This window comes from Macrobrachium rosenbergii, chromosome 27, assembly GCF_040412425.1.
Source record: "Macrobrachium rosenbergii isolate ZJJX-2024 chromosome 27, ASM4041242v1, whole genome shotgun sequence".
Taxonomy (NCBI): Eukaryota; Metazoa; Arthropoda; class Malacostraca; order Decapoda; family Palaemonidae; genus Macrobrachium; species Macrobrachium rosenbergii.
The window spans coordinates 37,024,509-37,041,421 of NC_089767.1; the positions used below are offsets into that span (position 1 = coordinate 37,024,509).

Here is a 16,913-nt window from a genome sequence, read left to right on the forward strand (position 1 = left end):
AGCTTTAATAACTAATTTAGTGGGTGTTTGCTTTGTCTCCGTGTGAAAAGAAACCATTAAAGGTCTATATAGCTAGTAATGAAACTTAGTAGGGAGAGGTATCTTTGTGAATTTTGAAACCCTCACTCAGGTAGTTCTTTAGGAGAGTACAGTGACTTGAATTGAATGTAGAATTTAGGCCAAGGGCCAAGCACTAGGACCTGTGAGGTCATTCAGCACTGAAACGGAAATTGTCGGTTAAAGGTTTGAAAGGTGTAACAGGAGGAAGACCTCGCAGTTGCACTATGAATCAGTTGGTAGGAGGGGGTGGAAAGTAAGATGATAGAAAGAGAATATGAGAGGAGATACAGTAAAAGAGACGAAAGGGGTTGTAGCTAGGGGCCGAAAGCACTTTGCAAAGAACCTAATTAATGCCCACAGTGCACCGCATGAGGTGCACTGACGGCACTGCCCCCCTACGGGGTTGGTCTTGAAATAAATCTGGCAGTTTTAAACCGAGGCCAAATGAAGGTATATTTTTAAAAGCCAGTCATCGGAACAAACATATGTGCCAAATACGGACTACTTCTCGATTTATTTGAATTATGTGTGGTCATATTGGGTGTCTGCAGTGTTGCCATCATCCAGATTTTATGCCTCGAATAAAATGAATTGATAGATTAATGAAACAGACATACTCTGCTCACCTTATGGAGAATTCTTCTTTTGGGGCTAGTAGTATCTAATCTGCATTTTTGACGTAGTTACAGTATTAATAACGGGTATTGTGTCAAATGTTTCTCACTCTAATAGACCTTTTTTATTATAGATAAAAGATTTGTAAGATTATTTTGAATGATTATACTAGGTACGTTTACGGAAGAGAATCATGTATGTTGTGTCGTTTTGTATCATTCATTTGTTTTAACCAATTCCTGGAGTTCATTTCACAAAATCATGACCTGGAAGTAAGTTTGGTATAGGTTATGATGTATTATTGTATTTTGAATCTTTCAAATGTTTTAACCATTTCTTAGAGGATCAGTTAGGTTAAGATATATATTTATTGTCTTTTGAATCTTTCATGTTATAACCAATTCCTGGGAATTGGTTATAACATGAGTAAAATCATGACTTGGGATTCATTACCAGTTACCTGTAGAATACAGGTGATTCTTTCATCAGTATTAACCAGTTCGTGAAGATTATTTTACAAAATCATAACCTGGAATTCATTACCAGTTACCTGTAGAATACAGGCGATTCTTTCATCAGTATTAACCAATTTCCTAAAGATTACTGTACAAAATCATGACATGGAATTCATTACCAATTACCTGTAGAATACGGGTGACATGGAATTCATTACCAATTACCTGTAGAATACGGGTATTTCTTTCATCAGTATCAATCAATTCCTGGAAGATCATTTCACACAATCATGACCTGGAATCCAGTACCAATTACCTGTACAATACAGGTGATTCATTCCTATGCCCTGTCTAACTTGCCACTCCCTTTTCTCTCCTCCTGCGCATCCTGCGCGGCCCTCTGGCGGAAAACCAGCACTCCGAGGACCTGGCATCTTTGACAACGCGAACGGCGACGCCAACGCCATCCTCAACGGCAAGATGATCGCCCAGAACGGCAGCGGCGGCGGCGGCGGCTACGTAGAGAAGCCGGGACTCAATGTAAATGCTCGAGAATTCGTTTCTTTGAACACCAGGCCTCCCCTCCAACACTCGAAATCCTCCAGTAGTGTGCCCCTTCAGGTGAGTTTCTCAAGGGGCAAGAGAGAAACGTTTTGATAACAGTAACAGTAGATTTTGTTGCCGAAGTTGTTGCTAGGGGTCCAGAATACACGGGTGTAGGTAGAGATAGGGACGAGGGATTGAGGTTGAGGCCTCTTGAGAAGGAATGCCTTGGTTCTGACCCTTCAGGTGAGTTTCTCAAGGGGCAAGAGAGGAACGTTTTGATAACAGTAACAGTAGGGTAGATTTTAATTGAGTTGTTGCTTTTTTTTGGGGGTCCAGAATACACGAGGGGTGATGTAGGTAGAGTTAGGGAACGGAGGATTGAGGTTTAAGCTTTAGGAAGGAATACCAGGATTATGATTCTTGCACTGAAGTAGGATGTCACAGCCGTGTTTTGAGTACGGAAGGATTTTTAAGGAATTGTCTCGTTTCCGAGAGGAATTTTGAATTAAGTTGTGGTTTTGGGGGCGTTCATAGTACACGAGGAGCGTTGCAGGTAGAGTTAGGGAACGAAGGATTGAGGGTTAAGTCTTAGGAAGGAATATTAGGTATATGATTCCTGAATTGTAGTAGGATGTCACATCTGTGCTTCAAACACGGAAAGTTCTTTAAGGTATTCCTTTGGTGAGTTCGTGTGGGTTGTAGATAATTAGGGAAGCAAGGCGTGAACTTTAAGCCTTTTAGAATGTAATACCAGGATTATAATTCTTGAATTAAGGTAGGATGTCACAGGGTGAGCTCACTAACATCAAGTAGTAGTTCCGTCAGTATCCAGTCTGTGGGAACAGCCTCAGTTAACGCAGTTTTCCTGTTGCTAATCTTGTTAGTGTTTGCTGGGAGGGGATTTTCCAGTGACCTTCCACATCAGGTCGTCGTAGTAAGCCATCTTAAATAAACTGGTCCAGCCTTGTCATACTTTAGACCAGTGGTTCTCAACCAAGGAGGGGGGGAAATTGAATTCCAGAGTTTCAGGGGCTGGGGGGGAATTGTGACCACAGATTGGCAGGCTCAGACTGGCTCTAGGACCACACAAAACGCAGTGTCCATCGGTCCGCACAACTGAGAGGTCATGCTGGGCTTTCTCTCTGCTAGATTGTGTTTGCGTTAGTATTTTGTTGCATATTTTTTGGAATTCACCTTTAGAGGCAAACAATTCTGGAAAGGGGTTGGGGTTTGGAAATGACATTCTGATATACGGTGAAAAGATGCATGGGCCAAAAAAAAAAAAAAAAAAAAAGGGGGTTGAGAACCACTGCTTTAGACATTTTATTGAAGCACAGGTTATACATCTCAGAGGAGACATGAAGTCAAAGAAAATATTAGAGAATACTTAGAGGTATTCTACTTCGGTTCGTTAGCATTCTAAAAGAAATTGGAATCCCAAATTCAGAAATTAGGTTCGCTTGTCAGTTCGGTATAGCTAGTCGATATGGGAGTTCTAGGTGTTGTGCTTATTCTGTTTACCTATTATTTTTCTTATTTTTGATAAAAGTATACATAATTTCCATTTACATTTAGATTAACATTATTTCACGGTATGTGTGAGAGGATTGGGTAGCTGAATAGAAGGAAAATCCAAGGCTGTTTTGTTAGAATAAGGTTCAGTAGAGGTCATATCGGATTGGGAGACTGTATAGAAATGGCCTTAAATGCAGTTCTGATCATTAAACTCTCTCACCTGAGGTAGATAGGCATCTCAGTAGTATTAGACCTTTGCTTGGAATTGCTGACCTGCCGCTGGCATGAACTCTTCTCTAAAATATCAATATACAGATAAACTCTCGATTAAATCCTTCAGTCTCGGATAAATTGAAGTAAAGTAACACAAATAAAACCCAGCTAGGGGGGCATAACACACCTTAACACCCAAAAATCTATCGCTCTGCTTATGACATCATTCTGTGTGGCCTGTAACACGCACACGAAAAAGAGAACACTTGAACTTGTGTCAAAACTTTAGCTTTTCTTAAAAAGAGGTGAAATGTTGTGGGGATGGCCCTGGTGTCTTCACAACCCATGTTCACCCGTACTGTTTGTTGCATGTTTGTCTGCTTGTGTTTGTGTCTTCACGGACGATGTGTGTTTGTGATCTCATTCAGTCCCTCTCGGGGGCTCTCGTGTCTTGTTGACACTTCTCAGCTGATTCGCTTACGTCATACTCGAAGCCTCGCTGAGATCTTTTCATTTCGTCTAGTTCTGCACTGACTTTTTTTTTTTGTTTTTGTTTAAATAAATAAGATCTTTCATTGTGACGTTTATATCTTGTAAAGTTCTCCACTAACACCATTTTTCTTTTATAAGATCCTTCACTATATCTTTCCTCGAAAGACCTTTTAACAGATTTTTATTTCATATAAAAAAAATAATTCAGGATGACAGTTATATCTTGTAAAGTTCTCCACTAACACAAATTTTCTTTTGTGAATTCTTTCACTAAGCCATCTTTCTTTGAAGACCTTCGTAATTGGTGATTCTTCTTTAAAATTCTTGAGTGACGTTGTTCTGCCTTAAAAATCCTTTACTTACGCCACTTCTTTGTAATTAGGACAAATGTTACGCTCTATATTCCGTCCTGACCTCAGATTTCATTCATATTAATATTTCTAAAGGGAGAAGTATCTTAATAGATTAAGCATATGGTGATGTTCTAATTAGGTCTTGTAACAGATCCTAGTAATTTTACAGTCATTATTTTACAATCATCATCAGATTCCGTTGATCCTTTCTTCTTTCTCTTTTAACGTGCTTGTTTTCTCCTCTTCTCCAGGAGGTTAAAAGCTTTATAAAGACAGATTTCATTTTACAATGCTGAGTTAGTAACTTCAGAGTAAGCATTATGCGATGTTAATCTTCTGCATAACATAGGCTAGAACTTCATCGGTATTCTTCTACTCGAAGATTAGATTCATTTCGGAATGCTTTCATCGCTTCGGGTGACATGACAGGTGAACTCTGACTCTTCATAAGATATTTTATATTTCTTCTCTTTCCTTGCTCCAAGTGACACTTAGAATTTCAAGCACTTGCTTTTGTAAGTCATTCTGTCAGCTTACATGCTTGGCAGCACAAACATTTTAGCTCTCATTAATACTGTACGTAAACATATAGTCAGTAACTGTTTATATATATATATATATATATATATATATATATATATATATATATATATATATATATATATATATATATATATATATATATATATATATATATATAATATATTATATAAATGTTTGTAAAATAGTAATTGATTATATATATATATATATGTTTGTAAAATAGTAACTGTTTATTATATATGTTTGTGGAATAGTATTTGTTTATTATGCATATTATATGTTTGTATATTATTTATATATTTTAAAACTTTTTAATCGTGATTTTTTTTGCGTGGTCACAGATTTTTACGTGGCTTTTTTTTCGTCTCCATTTTTGCTTGTATCATATTTAAATGAAATGTAAAAAAATCAGTTAAAATCATAAAATCTTCTGTTTATTATTCCACTCATTATTGTTGTTTTTTGTCCCTACCGTCATCAGCGTTATTATCATTTACCGGGAGTGTCCTGTCGCCATCCTCGTAATTGTCTGTAATTACTCCGTGCAGGTCACACGCCCCTTCTCCTCAGTCCTTTCTTCGTTATCATAACTGGTATTAAAACTTTGTCCTTTCTTCGTTATCATAACTGTTATTAAAACTTTGTCCTTTCTTCGTTATCGTAACTGTTATTAAAACTTGGTCCTTTCTTGGTTATCATAACTGTTATTAAAACTTTGTCCTTTCTTCATTATCATAACTGGTATTCAAACGTTGTCCTTTCTTCGTTATCATAACTGTTATTAAAACTTTGTCCTCTCTCCGTTATCATAACTGTTATTAAAACTTTCTAAGGAACGATGTCACGTGACCCTTCGTTGATGTCTAATGATGTCACGCTTCTTTGTGTCATGTTTAATTAAGTTGTGAAGACTTTTTTTTATTTCCTATTCTCATTTTGCTTTTTCAGGCATTGGATAGTTAGTTTAACGTTTCAAAACAACTTGGTTTAATTTTTTGCTCTCCAAAATTATTGACTGTTAAATCAGTCGCTCTATTGGTTAAGATATTTTAATTTGGTAGAGGCATTTCCGCTTAATAAGTTAAAGAGACAAGTCCACCACTGATTCGCACGATTATTAATAGCGTCACCGTCCAGTCATTCTTCTTCTTGAAAACTCGTCTCACTTCTTCGGGTCTTCAGTTAGCCTGATCTGGATTTCAGATACGCAGCCTCTCTCCCTATCCCCCCTGTCTCTCGTAGCGTGTCTTTGTCCCTCAACCGACGCGTCTCTCTTGCAGGGTCGACCTGGCAGTCTGCAACACTCCAAATCAGGCAGTAATATTCGACAGACAGCCAATGGTGATATTCGACCCCCGAGTGGCTCTCCTCCCAGGGTGCACTTCAGCGACGACAAGGAAAATGACCCAGATTCTAAGGTAAGAAGAAGAAGAAGAGGAAATCTTTCAGTACAAAGCTGTTATTCTCCACTGTAGTTCAGAAAATAAATAAATAATCTTGCCTATCGTGATGCAGGTGTTTAGGGAAACTAGGTCAGATATAACATTAACAACACCAGGAAGTCGACAATAATTTTTCGTACCTTGGCACCTGTCTTCGACACCAGTACAGGTGGAGGGAAGTGATAGTCTTATTTCGCAAATAATATATATTCAGTATCACATTTTCTCTACATACACGCGCTGACACACAAACACGAATGAATATAAGGATCACACAGAATTGTGAGATATTTTAGTCAACAGATCATATGGAAACTTCTAGTTTTTGAAAGGGATTTGCTCAAGGGGTGGAAAGTATGTGCTAAGCCCTGGATGTGACGATACCTTAAAACTCTTGTACAATGAAAAATCTGTCTTAACGTTGTATTAGCTCCAGTACTCCAACCTTAGCTTAGACTTAGTGTACGAGATTTATAGGACACAATAAGTTTGTTTGTATTTACAGACGGAAAATCGTCTCAGATCTAAGGCAAAGGAATAGTTTTTAACTGTTTAAATGTCTTCTGTGTATTCTGTTATTGTATATAATTACGATAGACAGTATCAGAGTTGGTGTTTAATTGATTAGTGTGGTGGTATTTCACTTTAGTTTATTACGCTGAGTTTTTACCATCTGATTACTAGAATTATCTTTTTTAAAACCCGTTCTGAAGGATTTCTCATAATACTGTATTATGGAACATTAGACCTATAGTGTTTATAGGAATGCAACTGTATTGTAGAGTAGGCCTATTAGATTAATGGAGACATATATCATATGGTAATTTAGTATAAATTAAGCTTATTATGTTAAGAATAAATCATCTAATACTGTAATTGCACTGTAAACATTATCCTCACCTTTCATCATTTCCGCAGGCTGTTCCCATGGCCCGGCCTCCCTCCCTGGCTGTGGGAGCTCTGAGCCAATCAGGAATCAAGAGATCCAAATCCCTTGGATCTGCGGACCTTCGAGCGCAATACTTGGAGGCTTCCACGCCCACTACAACTGTACCCGACCTTGGACCATTCTCACCTGATGTCCAGAATTCGATCACGAAAGCCATGTCAGGTTAGAATCACTCTTATGCTGTTACTTATAGCAGTTCTAAATGCAGCTGATTTAGTTACTTAGGTCTAAGGTGGGAGGAAGTTATGAATAGGCCCAGCTTTTGAATGCTGAGAGGTAGAATCAGAGAGGAAGATGCTGGTAGCCAGAGCCACTGTTGATAAGTTGAAAATAGCCACTGCATTACTGTATCTAAGGATGGCTGATTTTCACATAGTATAGCCCTGTGTTATTGTAATTGTTATTATTATTGCTATTGTTGTTGGATAGAAATAAAAGTCAGACATTTTCATCTTCATAAGTAATAGCTTCAGAATGCCCAGGTACATTGTGCATAAGTAGAAATTAAAAGGTAAACCTGTTTTCTCCAAATATTTCTTAACTTGGAGAGAAACGAAGGCAAACCCATTCTTTACAGAAATAGTTAAACCTTTGCTTTTGTGATGCCAGAAAACTGGAAGATGACCATACATTTTGTTCTTGAGGGTGTGTAGGTTGTTGGCCCAGTAATAGACACCACTCCGAATCATGTGACCAACAGCATTGTCACATAGTACCAACATTAGCCTGTCCTTTCATGCCTTGAATCTTGTATTATGTCTTTTGCTTTTGTATGTATATTCTGTAAGGCATCTTCCAGAACAGTCCTGTCTCATCAGAGTAGAATGCATGTTGGAATGTATGTATCCTTTTCCTCAGTTAACTTCATTTTTACTGGAAAGCTGACAGCTGATTCTCCCATTATTTTTATATTTTTGAGTATATGTTAATTTCAAAATCTGTGTAGCTGTCCTTTACTTTCTGTATGGTATGGTAATTTTTGTATTTTCACTCTGTTCAGCAGTTGATTTCAACAAGTCCTCATATAAGCTTTGTGCTTTCTGACGCAACACGTTGCCATCCAAAGGAACACCTTATCTTTTTATCTATTCTAACCACACATTCAAAACCTTTTAAATGTGCGCTAGGCATTTATCTATCACCACCAGTCTTCAGTTGCAAGGGCACAAGCTGAGGCAACACATGTTTGTTTTTCTGTTTCAGTAATCCCTCTATGGATGATTTGTTCCTTTTGAACATTCTAGCCACTTCTGAAAGAGGATGCATTGAGAATTTGATTTTTTTTTCACTCAAAGCAGAAACTTTGTTAGCTCTGTTTAGCTGAGTAAAATTCCCAGCTTCACTACTTTTGCATTTTGGTGTCATATTAATGACCTTTAGACAAAGAAACACCACGGCACAAAAGTGATATCACAAGCGAGTGTTGATAAACTTTTATGCGCAGTGGACGTCGGGGAATGACTAATCTTCATGTGAGAGAATGTACAGACTCAGAGATGAGTCTCATACCCAAGATGGTGGCATGGGATTATTTTTATTTTAATATTTTTTTTCTTTATGCATAATGGAATTCATGTCTTCATAGTTACTTTCCTTACTAATTTGTTATAACATGCCTTATGCAAAGCTGATATCCTATTTTACTGTTTGAGCAATTTCCACATCCAGATTGGAGCTATCTAAGTATTTTACCTAACTAATTCTATTGTTAACCTTCAATTTTAAACTGTTAAGCAGGAACATATCACTTTCATATTTTCATTTGCATGCTCATGGTTCTGGTCTGGATTTGAAAATGATCCAGCCCCATAGACTTCATTTTCTGTGGCTTGTCAGTGACTAACTACGTCTCATGATTTGTTAACAGATCCAAATAATGTCAGTGCAAGACAACTGATGGAAGTTGTGAGGCATGTCTTTACAAGAGTGGTGGAGGCATCTCGACATGCAGAACCAGCTGCCCGCCTTTGTATTGCAATTATTGAGGTAAGAATCTACAAACATATGGTTGTGTTACAGTTAAGCAGTAGAGAAATATAGAAGTGGTACAGTAATGAATTGTAAAAATATATTAGTTGTAAAGTAAAAAATTTTAGAAATATAGTAGTGGTACAATACAGAAATATAGTATAATATAGTACTGTAGTGGGACAGCACAGAAATATAGAAATATAGGAGTGGTACACTAAAGAAACATAGAAAAATAGTAGTGGTACAGAAAAGAAGTATATATAGTAGTGGAACAGTAAAGATTTACAGTATAGAAATATAGTAATGGTATAGCAATGAAATAGAGAAATATAAAAGTGCAATATATGTAGTATTTTATGTGCTCCTTGTAAACTAATGTACTGTACTGTAATTGCATTTTTCATGTTTGGTACATCAGTGGATTGGACCCACTGACTTCACGTCTTGTTCTTTTTATCAAAATTAAATCTCTGTAATTTTGTAACCTTGTTACTAATAAAAAAAAACTTTATCCCACAGAAAGAAAAAAGTGAGACATTCCTTGAAACTTTACTCAATACATGTCAGGAGTATTTCCAAGAGCGAGACCGACTCTTAAGGAATAATCCCCCTGCCCCTTACCCAGGCTTTGTTCCCGCCCATCCACGCTGGATCGCATATATGACTTTCCTGAATGAGATGTACACACAGGTAAGGAAGCAAAAGGAGTATCCTTCATGACTGATTAGAATGAAATCTGTGATCTGCCTGATGGTCAGTTGGTAAATGACTAGTGACTATATTTTATTTGTTTCCTTGAGATAAGAATGCTATGTAAAATTCTTTATCGGAAATATGTGACATTAATGAGAGGTATTTGTTTATATTTGGATGGCTTTCTTTTCTGAGAAAAAATGCGATATGGAATTCATATCTGAATAAGTAGCCAGCAAGAATCGTTATCGGTGCTATGAAATTATATACTACCTAACAGCTAATGGTCTAATGAATATAATTACTAGGCATGATAAAGGCACAACAAATAATTCTTATAATCATAAGATGCTTTACATGTCATGATGATTATCACACTACATGTTAGGAGACTTTTTCAATACAACAAATGTCAAAGAGTTATCAGATGATCCTTTTTCTCAACTAATACCAAATAACAGGTGGTCACCATTTACTATAGTGACTATATCCCTTTATAAATGAACTTGAAAACATGTTTGTCCAGTTTCATGAAAAAGCATTATACTGTACCTGTTTCTTTTGCTCTTATATTTTAAGCATTTTAAACTCTATTTTTATCGCCCTGTTTCTGATATCCTAAACTAATACTGTATCTTGATTGCCACTACAGCTCAAGAGGCGTCACGTGCAATTGATGACAAAATGCATGAGAAACAGTGAGACGCCACCAGGACTTTTGCTCCTAACCCTTCTGGCCCAGTGCTGCCAAGTGTGTCTAAAAGAGAATGCTGTGAATAGTCTAGCAGAGGTATAGCAATTCCCTTGTACAGTACTCCTCATTTTTTTAAATTTTTGTTGTTTTTGAAGAGAACAGATTGATTTTCCCTTTTTTAAAATGAGTCATCATTTAAAAAAATATATGTTTTACAAGGGAATAAATGACTTTCTTCAGTGCATTAATGTATAGTTGTTGGTATATTGTTTGTTAAAGAGGGACAAGCATGACTGCCTTATAGAGTAGACTTATGTAGATATATTTGGCAGAGTATATTTTCATTAACCATTATATTCTCATAATTTGTTGTCCTCTTCTTTGCCCTAACAGACTGAATGCCTGTTCTTCGTACTGACAGGAGTAGGGAAGGACATTGAGGTGGAGCTACCTCACCAAATGGCACGGGTCATGAGTGCCGCGCGTGATGCATTCCTAACTACTGTTCGAGTGCCAGCCGTTCGGAAAACGTTACTCCAGTTAATTGAAATGCATGCTGCCAGGTGGCAGCTCCCAGCCCCTGCTGTTATGTATTATTATCCAGGGTCTGGAAGTAAATAATAAAGGCTTTCATAGGTTCCAGAATTAGAGGTATTTTTTGTCTGGTGCCAAATCATTGCTGGTGGAAGGCTAGACATAAAAAAAAAATATATTACAATAGCACAGCTGCCAATTTTATATATCCATTTTGTGACTGAAATCAACTCCATTATTAATCCCTTTTATATATCAGATACCCACTTTGATTCAGTTTGATACAAAATTGGTGTGAAATTGTGCCTCTGAATGGTTCAACTGAAGCCTATACAGTTAATGAAGAAAACAAATTAGTCATTGTGAAATCAACTGGTTGTAAATAGATTGTCACCCTCTTGATTGCCTCCTAGTAAAATTGGCATCTTGTAGGTTCATATAGCCTTATATTCTCCCCAGAATGCTTCTGTTTGGCATTCACATCCTAGTCATGCTAGTTTGTCTTGGAAAGTCTTACTGTCATGATAAATGATTCTTCTGTGGTAACATAATAGTATACTGTATCTGCTTTAGCAACGAGACTGTTTTTGGCAGCTTCGGAAAGAAAGATGTCATTCTTCAGGGCATGCAAGTTATTATTATTATTATTAATATCTTGAAGCATATGAACACTGGCAATGCATTGTTAAAAGCCATATCTCAGCTACTGAACTTAATACTTATCTTGTCATTGCAACATCACTAGCGATCCTAGTCAGATTCATCTTTCAACAAACAGCATGATGCTCTTGTCTATAGCCACTTGCCTATCTGTCTATAACACTTGTTGGTTCTGGATAGAAGTAAATTTGTGCCATGTTTGGTTAATTACTTAACTAAGAAGGCTCCCCTTTGAAATTTCACTTGGATAGTTCCTAACTACTCCATGATTGGCATCACATGTTTACAAGAAGAATGCCTTAACCATAATTAGTATATTGTTGAGCAGTGGAGGTCTGTTGAAGGGATGCCTTCTGTTCTTAATTTATCCATGAGCTCCTGTTTGCACCAGAAGGAGGAATGTCTCAGCCTGGCTCCTCTAACTTATCGATCGACCGACATGATAACGATTCTCGATATTTCGAGTGATTACACCTGTTAGGGTAATCATCCTCAGATATTATACAGGCCAGCCGGAGACACAATGTTGCCGGAGGTGCTTGTAGGGAACTCTTGTTCTTGTTGATGGGTGACAGTCTTTTCAGGAGGCCACTGTGATGTCGACTATTGCCTCAAGGCTTAATGGTGAAGTTTTTGGGTGCTATTGTGAAATGCCTCGAGTGAAGAGTGGAGTGTAAGCCGTGTTTGAGCTAGCAGTCCTCAACAAGTGGTCCTAAGCATGTCACACCTGTTCCTCTCCAAAATAAAGAATACATGAGCCCTTCGCCGGCTGTGCCTATGAGCTGTTCTTCCTCTACCCAGCTGCGTCTATGAGCTGCTGATAGTCTTCCAAAAAGAAAAGGTCCAACTTCCTATAAACAGCTTCCCATTGATTCTCTCATAATCTTTGTCCCTTGTAACACAACTTCAGATCTTCAGTTTCTATTCCAGCAATGCCGGTCATCTTTATATTTAAATGTGCACTTTTGGACCCTGATGGACTGACCTTCCACGGCAGAAAAACAATACTGGGCCTCGTTTGACTGAACAGTTGGAGTTGACAGTTTTTTCTGTAATTTGATAAAGAATCTTGTTTTGTAGCTCGTGAGTAGTCTTGTGTTTTTATTTTGACTTCAACTCTAATCCAACTATTCAGTCTCATCTGGGCTTAGTAATGTCTCCATCTACACAGTGTCACTGTTTGCTCATCTTCTTAAAAGTTCCTGGAAAATTTTGGTCTATCTTTGAAAAGAGATCTAATATTTTTGTATAAGAATTAATTTCTGGTACTCAAGTGAGTTTCTAGTGATACTTTTGTCTCAAACAATTTTTATGGAAGTGAAGACCATTTACTACATAATTTTGGTGCCTTAGAAAAAAAAACTTGGAACAACTTAATACAGACTTAATATAGCTATAGAAAAAGTAAGATATCAGTTTAACTACTGTATAGTCATTAATCCAGCAATATAATTTCACTCTTAAGGTTTGTACTAGTACAGTTTTCTGTATTATAACTTTGGAAACTATATTCTTTGTCTTAGGGCCTATATAATCTTGAAAATTTTCAGCATGATGTACATCTTCAGCTAACATAGTTATTGTAAAATGAAAAAAAAAATATACCACAATATTACAGGTGATAAGCGTTACACAACTGTAATAAAACCTCACAAAATATCATGATATAGGTACATTAGTATTAGGCATTTAATCATTGTTCTCCATACATATGATAACTTAATATTTTAATGATAAAACCTGACAGCCTTAAACAAATATTGTGAAACTAATTTTATACTACTTTATAACATTTTGATAATGACAGCTCAACTTTGTGGAATTTGTAGGTCCAACTCATTATAGAACCAACTTTAATGGCATTCACTTATAATTGTTTCAGGCTCTTGTACATTTTTTTTTTTAAACTTAAGTTTATCTAGGTCAGTGGTTCATAAATGATAATCTTTTGTCTTTCATTATTATCTTGCAACACATATACTCATTACCACTGCATCTGCTAATGCTGTTGGAAATTTATCAAATGTTCTGTTTTTAAATTTCTGGCTTGTAATGTTTTTGCTCATCACTGTTCAGATTAACAGTTGCAATGCATATTGCTTTGATATACTGGTAGTGATTGATTGATCAGGCCAAATTTCGAGTTGTGGTTTACCAGAAGTGTAACAGAGCTTCCATGTAAAACCAGGGGCTCTCGAAAGAACACATAGAGAGTAGTGTTGGTGATTGTCCTAACATTTCCCAACTAAAAGCTTGAATGTGTAACGAGAATGCTTTAAGTAATCTAGTCCATTGCCACAACTACTTTTGGGCTGCCTGTCTTGGCTTTATTTATGTATGTGTGTATATATTTATTATGGCATCGCTCTAAAAGATTGTTAAGTATTGATATCCTTTTCATAACTAGTAAGTGCTACAGATGTATTTTTAGAAAAAAAAAAGATACTGTAATTAGGGAAATGGCTGTGCTTCCTGGGGAAGAGGCCATTAAAAACTATTGGCACAGAAATTGAAAAAAATTGTCTTTGTTGTTGTTGCTAACTTGGTATTGTATCTTGGAATGCTGAGCAAAATTGCTATCAGTTAAATGTTAACGTTACTAATTCATGTTTTTTGGATGATAGATGTAGTCTTTTGAAGAAAACCCATTTATTTTTTTGAATGAGATATGAATGAATGCGTAATTATGCTTATTACTCTGTATGAAGGAAAAGATGCTTGCCATCCCTGGCAGCATGAAAATCCCTTTCTCATTCCGTTCACAATGACCATCACGGCACCTTCAACACACACACCGCTGCAATTAGCAATGTGCTCTGTAGAAACATGGATATTTTGCAATAGCTCACATGATAAAGAAAAGTGGTGTTTCATTTCTTTAATGTGATTTTTTTTAAAGAAAAAGTACTTCCTTTTTAAACTCTTGAGATAAGACGTGGCTTTGATCACCATTTTGGGTGTGAATTACAATCCATGTTTTATCCCAAAATGACCTGAAATGCCTTAAACCTTTTATTTTGTACAGACGTGTGCTAATGATAATTACTGTCAATGAATTTCATGTCAAACTTTGTAGAATAAAAATGTTGATTCTGACATAGTTTCATTTTACATTTTATAAATTTTCCCAATTTACTTATTATACCATTATTATATTATTGCTGTTGTCATTTTTAAATTACACACTCTAATGTTAATTTCTTAAACTAATGGTAATTCATATTTCTTACATATAAACTGTATGTTCCCCATGCAGACTAAGCTGCATTGCTTTCTGACTTTGATTTCTCCGTATAAAACTGTCTGATTTCTTATAATTTCACCTTGCTCAGAATTTCACCTGCCATTCAAGAAGCTTTCTTTTGGACAAGCTCTGTGAATGTTTAGGAATGTGACTCAATGGTTTCACAAAACTAATCTATAACATACAGTACAACAAACAGCTTGTATGACACTCATATGTAATAAGTTCCCACAAACTAAATGGTTGGTTTTTTTAGTTCTAAACTTTCATCATGGAAAATGGAGAGATTTAAAAAATTTTGAGCAAAACTGATGCATCCTTTATTAGAATCAACTTGCACTGAGGCCCAGTTGTACTTTTAATTGTAAACTTTCATCATGGAAAATGGAGAGATTTGAAAAGAATTATGAGCAAAACAGATGCATCCTTTATTAGAATCAACTTGCACTGAGGCTCAGTTGTACATTATTGAAGCTTGCTGTTCTTAGAATATCTATGCCAAAGACTAGCCTTTCCTATTGTTTACAAAAAAAAAAAAAAATTGCCGAGATCAATGTGGCTTGAGGTACTCAATGAAGTTGTTGGCAAGAATGTGGAGACCAATATGACCTGAGGTACTCAATAAGTTGTTGACAAAAAAGTGTCGGGATCAAAATGACCTGAGGTACTCAATGAAGTTGTTTACAAAAAAATTGTCGAGATCAATGTGACCTGAGGTACTCGTTGTTTTGATAACAACAAGCGCAAGCCTTTGAAGTTCTTCCCTTTAGTTTAGTTGAGTAAGAATTGTGGAAGTGTGAAGTGTACAACAAGCTGGCAAATTGCTTTTTACCGGCTATCGTATTGCAGAATTTAAGGTAATTATATAGGCTGTAAATATGTCTGATATGAACCAAATTAACCTTTTTTGTTTACTGATAAAAATGCATAAGAAAGACTCGAAAGTTTTAACTGTTTATATAGGCCATAGGCCTAACCTGATGTTAGTAAAGAGATGACCGCACAAAGATATCGTTTATTAATCGCAGAATATAGAAAAGTGTAAATAACAATGTACATGTGAGATAATTTGAGACATCTAGGGAGATTATGAGAAATGTATCGTCTTTTGTTATTGCTGTTTCATCCCTATGGGGCTGTTACTAACGGCTCCTCCCAGAGTTTCCGCCATGTTTAGCACCATCCCCTCGGAGATGAACGTAAAAACGTTAAATTTCTCATTATTTCGGTCGTTTTCTCAGATCACCTCTTCTGTACTGCGTTATTTACACTGTTGGATTTATTGAATTTATATTTTACACGAAAGATTTTATTATTAAATTATATCTTCTTTCGGCCGTCTCCTTTGCATTTAGGCCTAGGCTACCACGATGTATTGTGCTTAGCTTACTCGCCACTTCGCATTTCTTCCTTTTTTTCAGAATGTCAGAACAGTATTTTTCTGCAGAACACTTAGCCATCACCTGTGCGTTTTGTGATAAGCAACATCTAGGATAATTGAAGTTCTTTAGCCTACTGTAGGAGAGGCAAAGGCCAAACATGATGTGAAGGTTAGTTCATGTCGTATATTTATAAGCCTAAGTATTACTGTCCAAAATTTCGTTCATAGGGAAGGTGGGTTCCAGGAAGTCACCCCAATTCGAAGTAGGATGCCACGGCCTACGTTAGCCTAGGTTCGGTTAGGATGTATCCATTGAATACTACTTGAATATTTAGGCACAATTATGGTGGTCATGTTAGGTTAGGTTAGGGTGTAACTTGTTAATTGCCACTACCACAGTTTCCTGCTTTTTTTGTGATTTAGACCTGCACTTATATTGGTAGAATTATGGGGTTGCTCTGCACTGGGTATTACCTTGGAAATTGACTCTTCTTATAGTATTTTGGGTGCTTATTAACAATTTGCCAGTATTTTTTGTCGGTCGACTATAATT

The 16,913-nt window shown here is 36.5% G+C and overlaps 1 protein-coding gene across 50 annotated transcripts in view; it reads left to right on the plus strand.

Annotated features, from left to right (window-relative positions):
- Window positions 1-14,828, plus strand: part of LOC136853649 (CBP80/20-dependent translation initiation factor-like) — a 151,100-nt gene extending 136,272 nt beyond the window's left edge. For 30 of the 50 annotated variants that reach the window (XM_067129488.1, XM_067129496.1, XM_067129504.1 and 27 more), the window contains 7 exons: window positions 1,546-1,751; window positions 6,073-6,210; window positions 7,153-7,345; window positions 9,051-9,169; window positions 9,674-9,844; window positions 10,500-10,637; window positions 10,935-14,828. In XM_067129488.1, coding sequence (XP_066985589.1) covers window positions 1,546-1,751; window positions 6,073-6,210; window positions 7,153-7,345; window positions 9,051-9,169; window positions 9,674-9,844; window positions 10,500-10,637; window positions 10,935-11,162 — 1,193 coding nt within the window. In that variant the 3' untranslated portion in view covers window positions 11,163-14,828. The remainder of the gene's footprint in view (window positions 1-1,545; window positions 1,752-6,072; window positions 6,211-7,152; window positions 7,346-9,050; window positions 9,170-9,673; window positions 9,845-10,499; window positions 10,638-10,934) is intronic. The other 20 variants (XM_067129509.1, XM_067129494.1, XM_067129505.1 and 17 more) reach the window with 1 other exon arrangement.
- The last annotated feature ends 2,085 nt before the right edge of the window (window positions 14,829-16,913 follow it).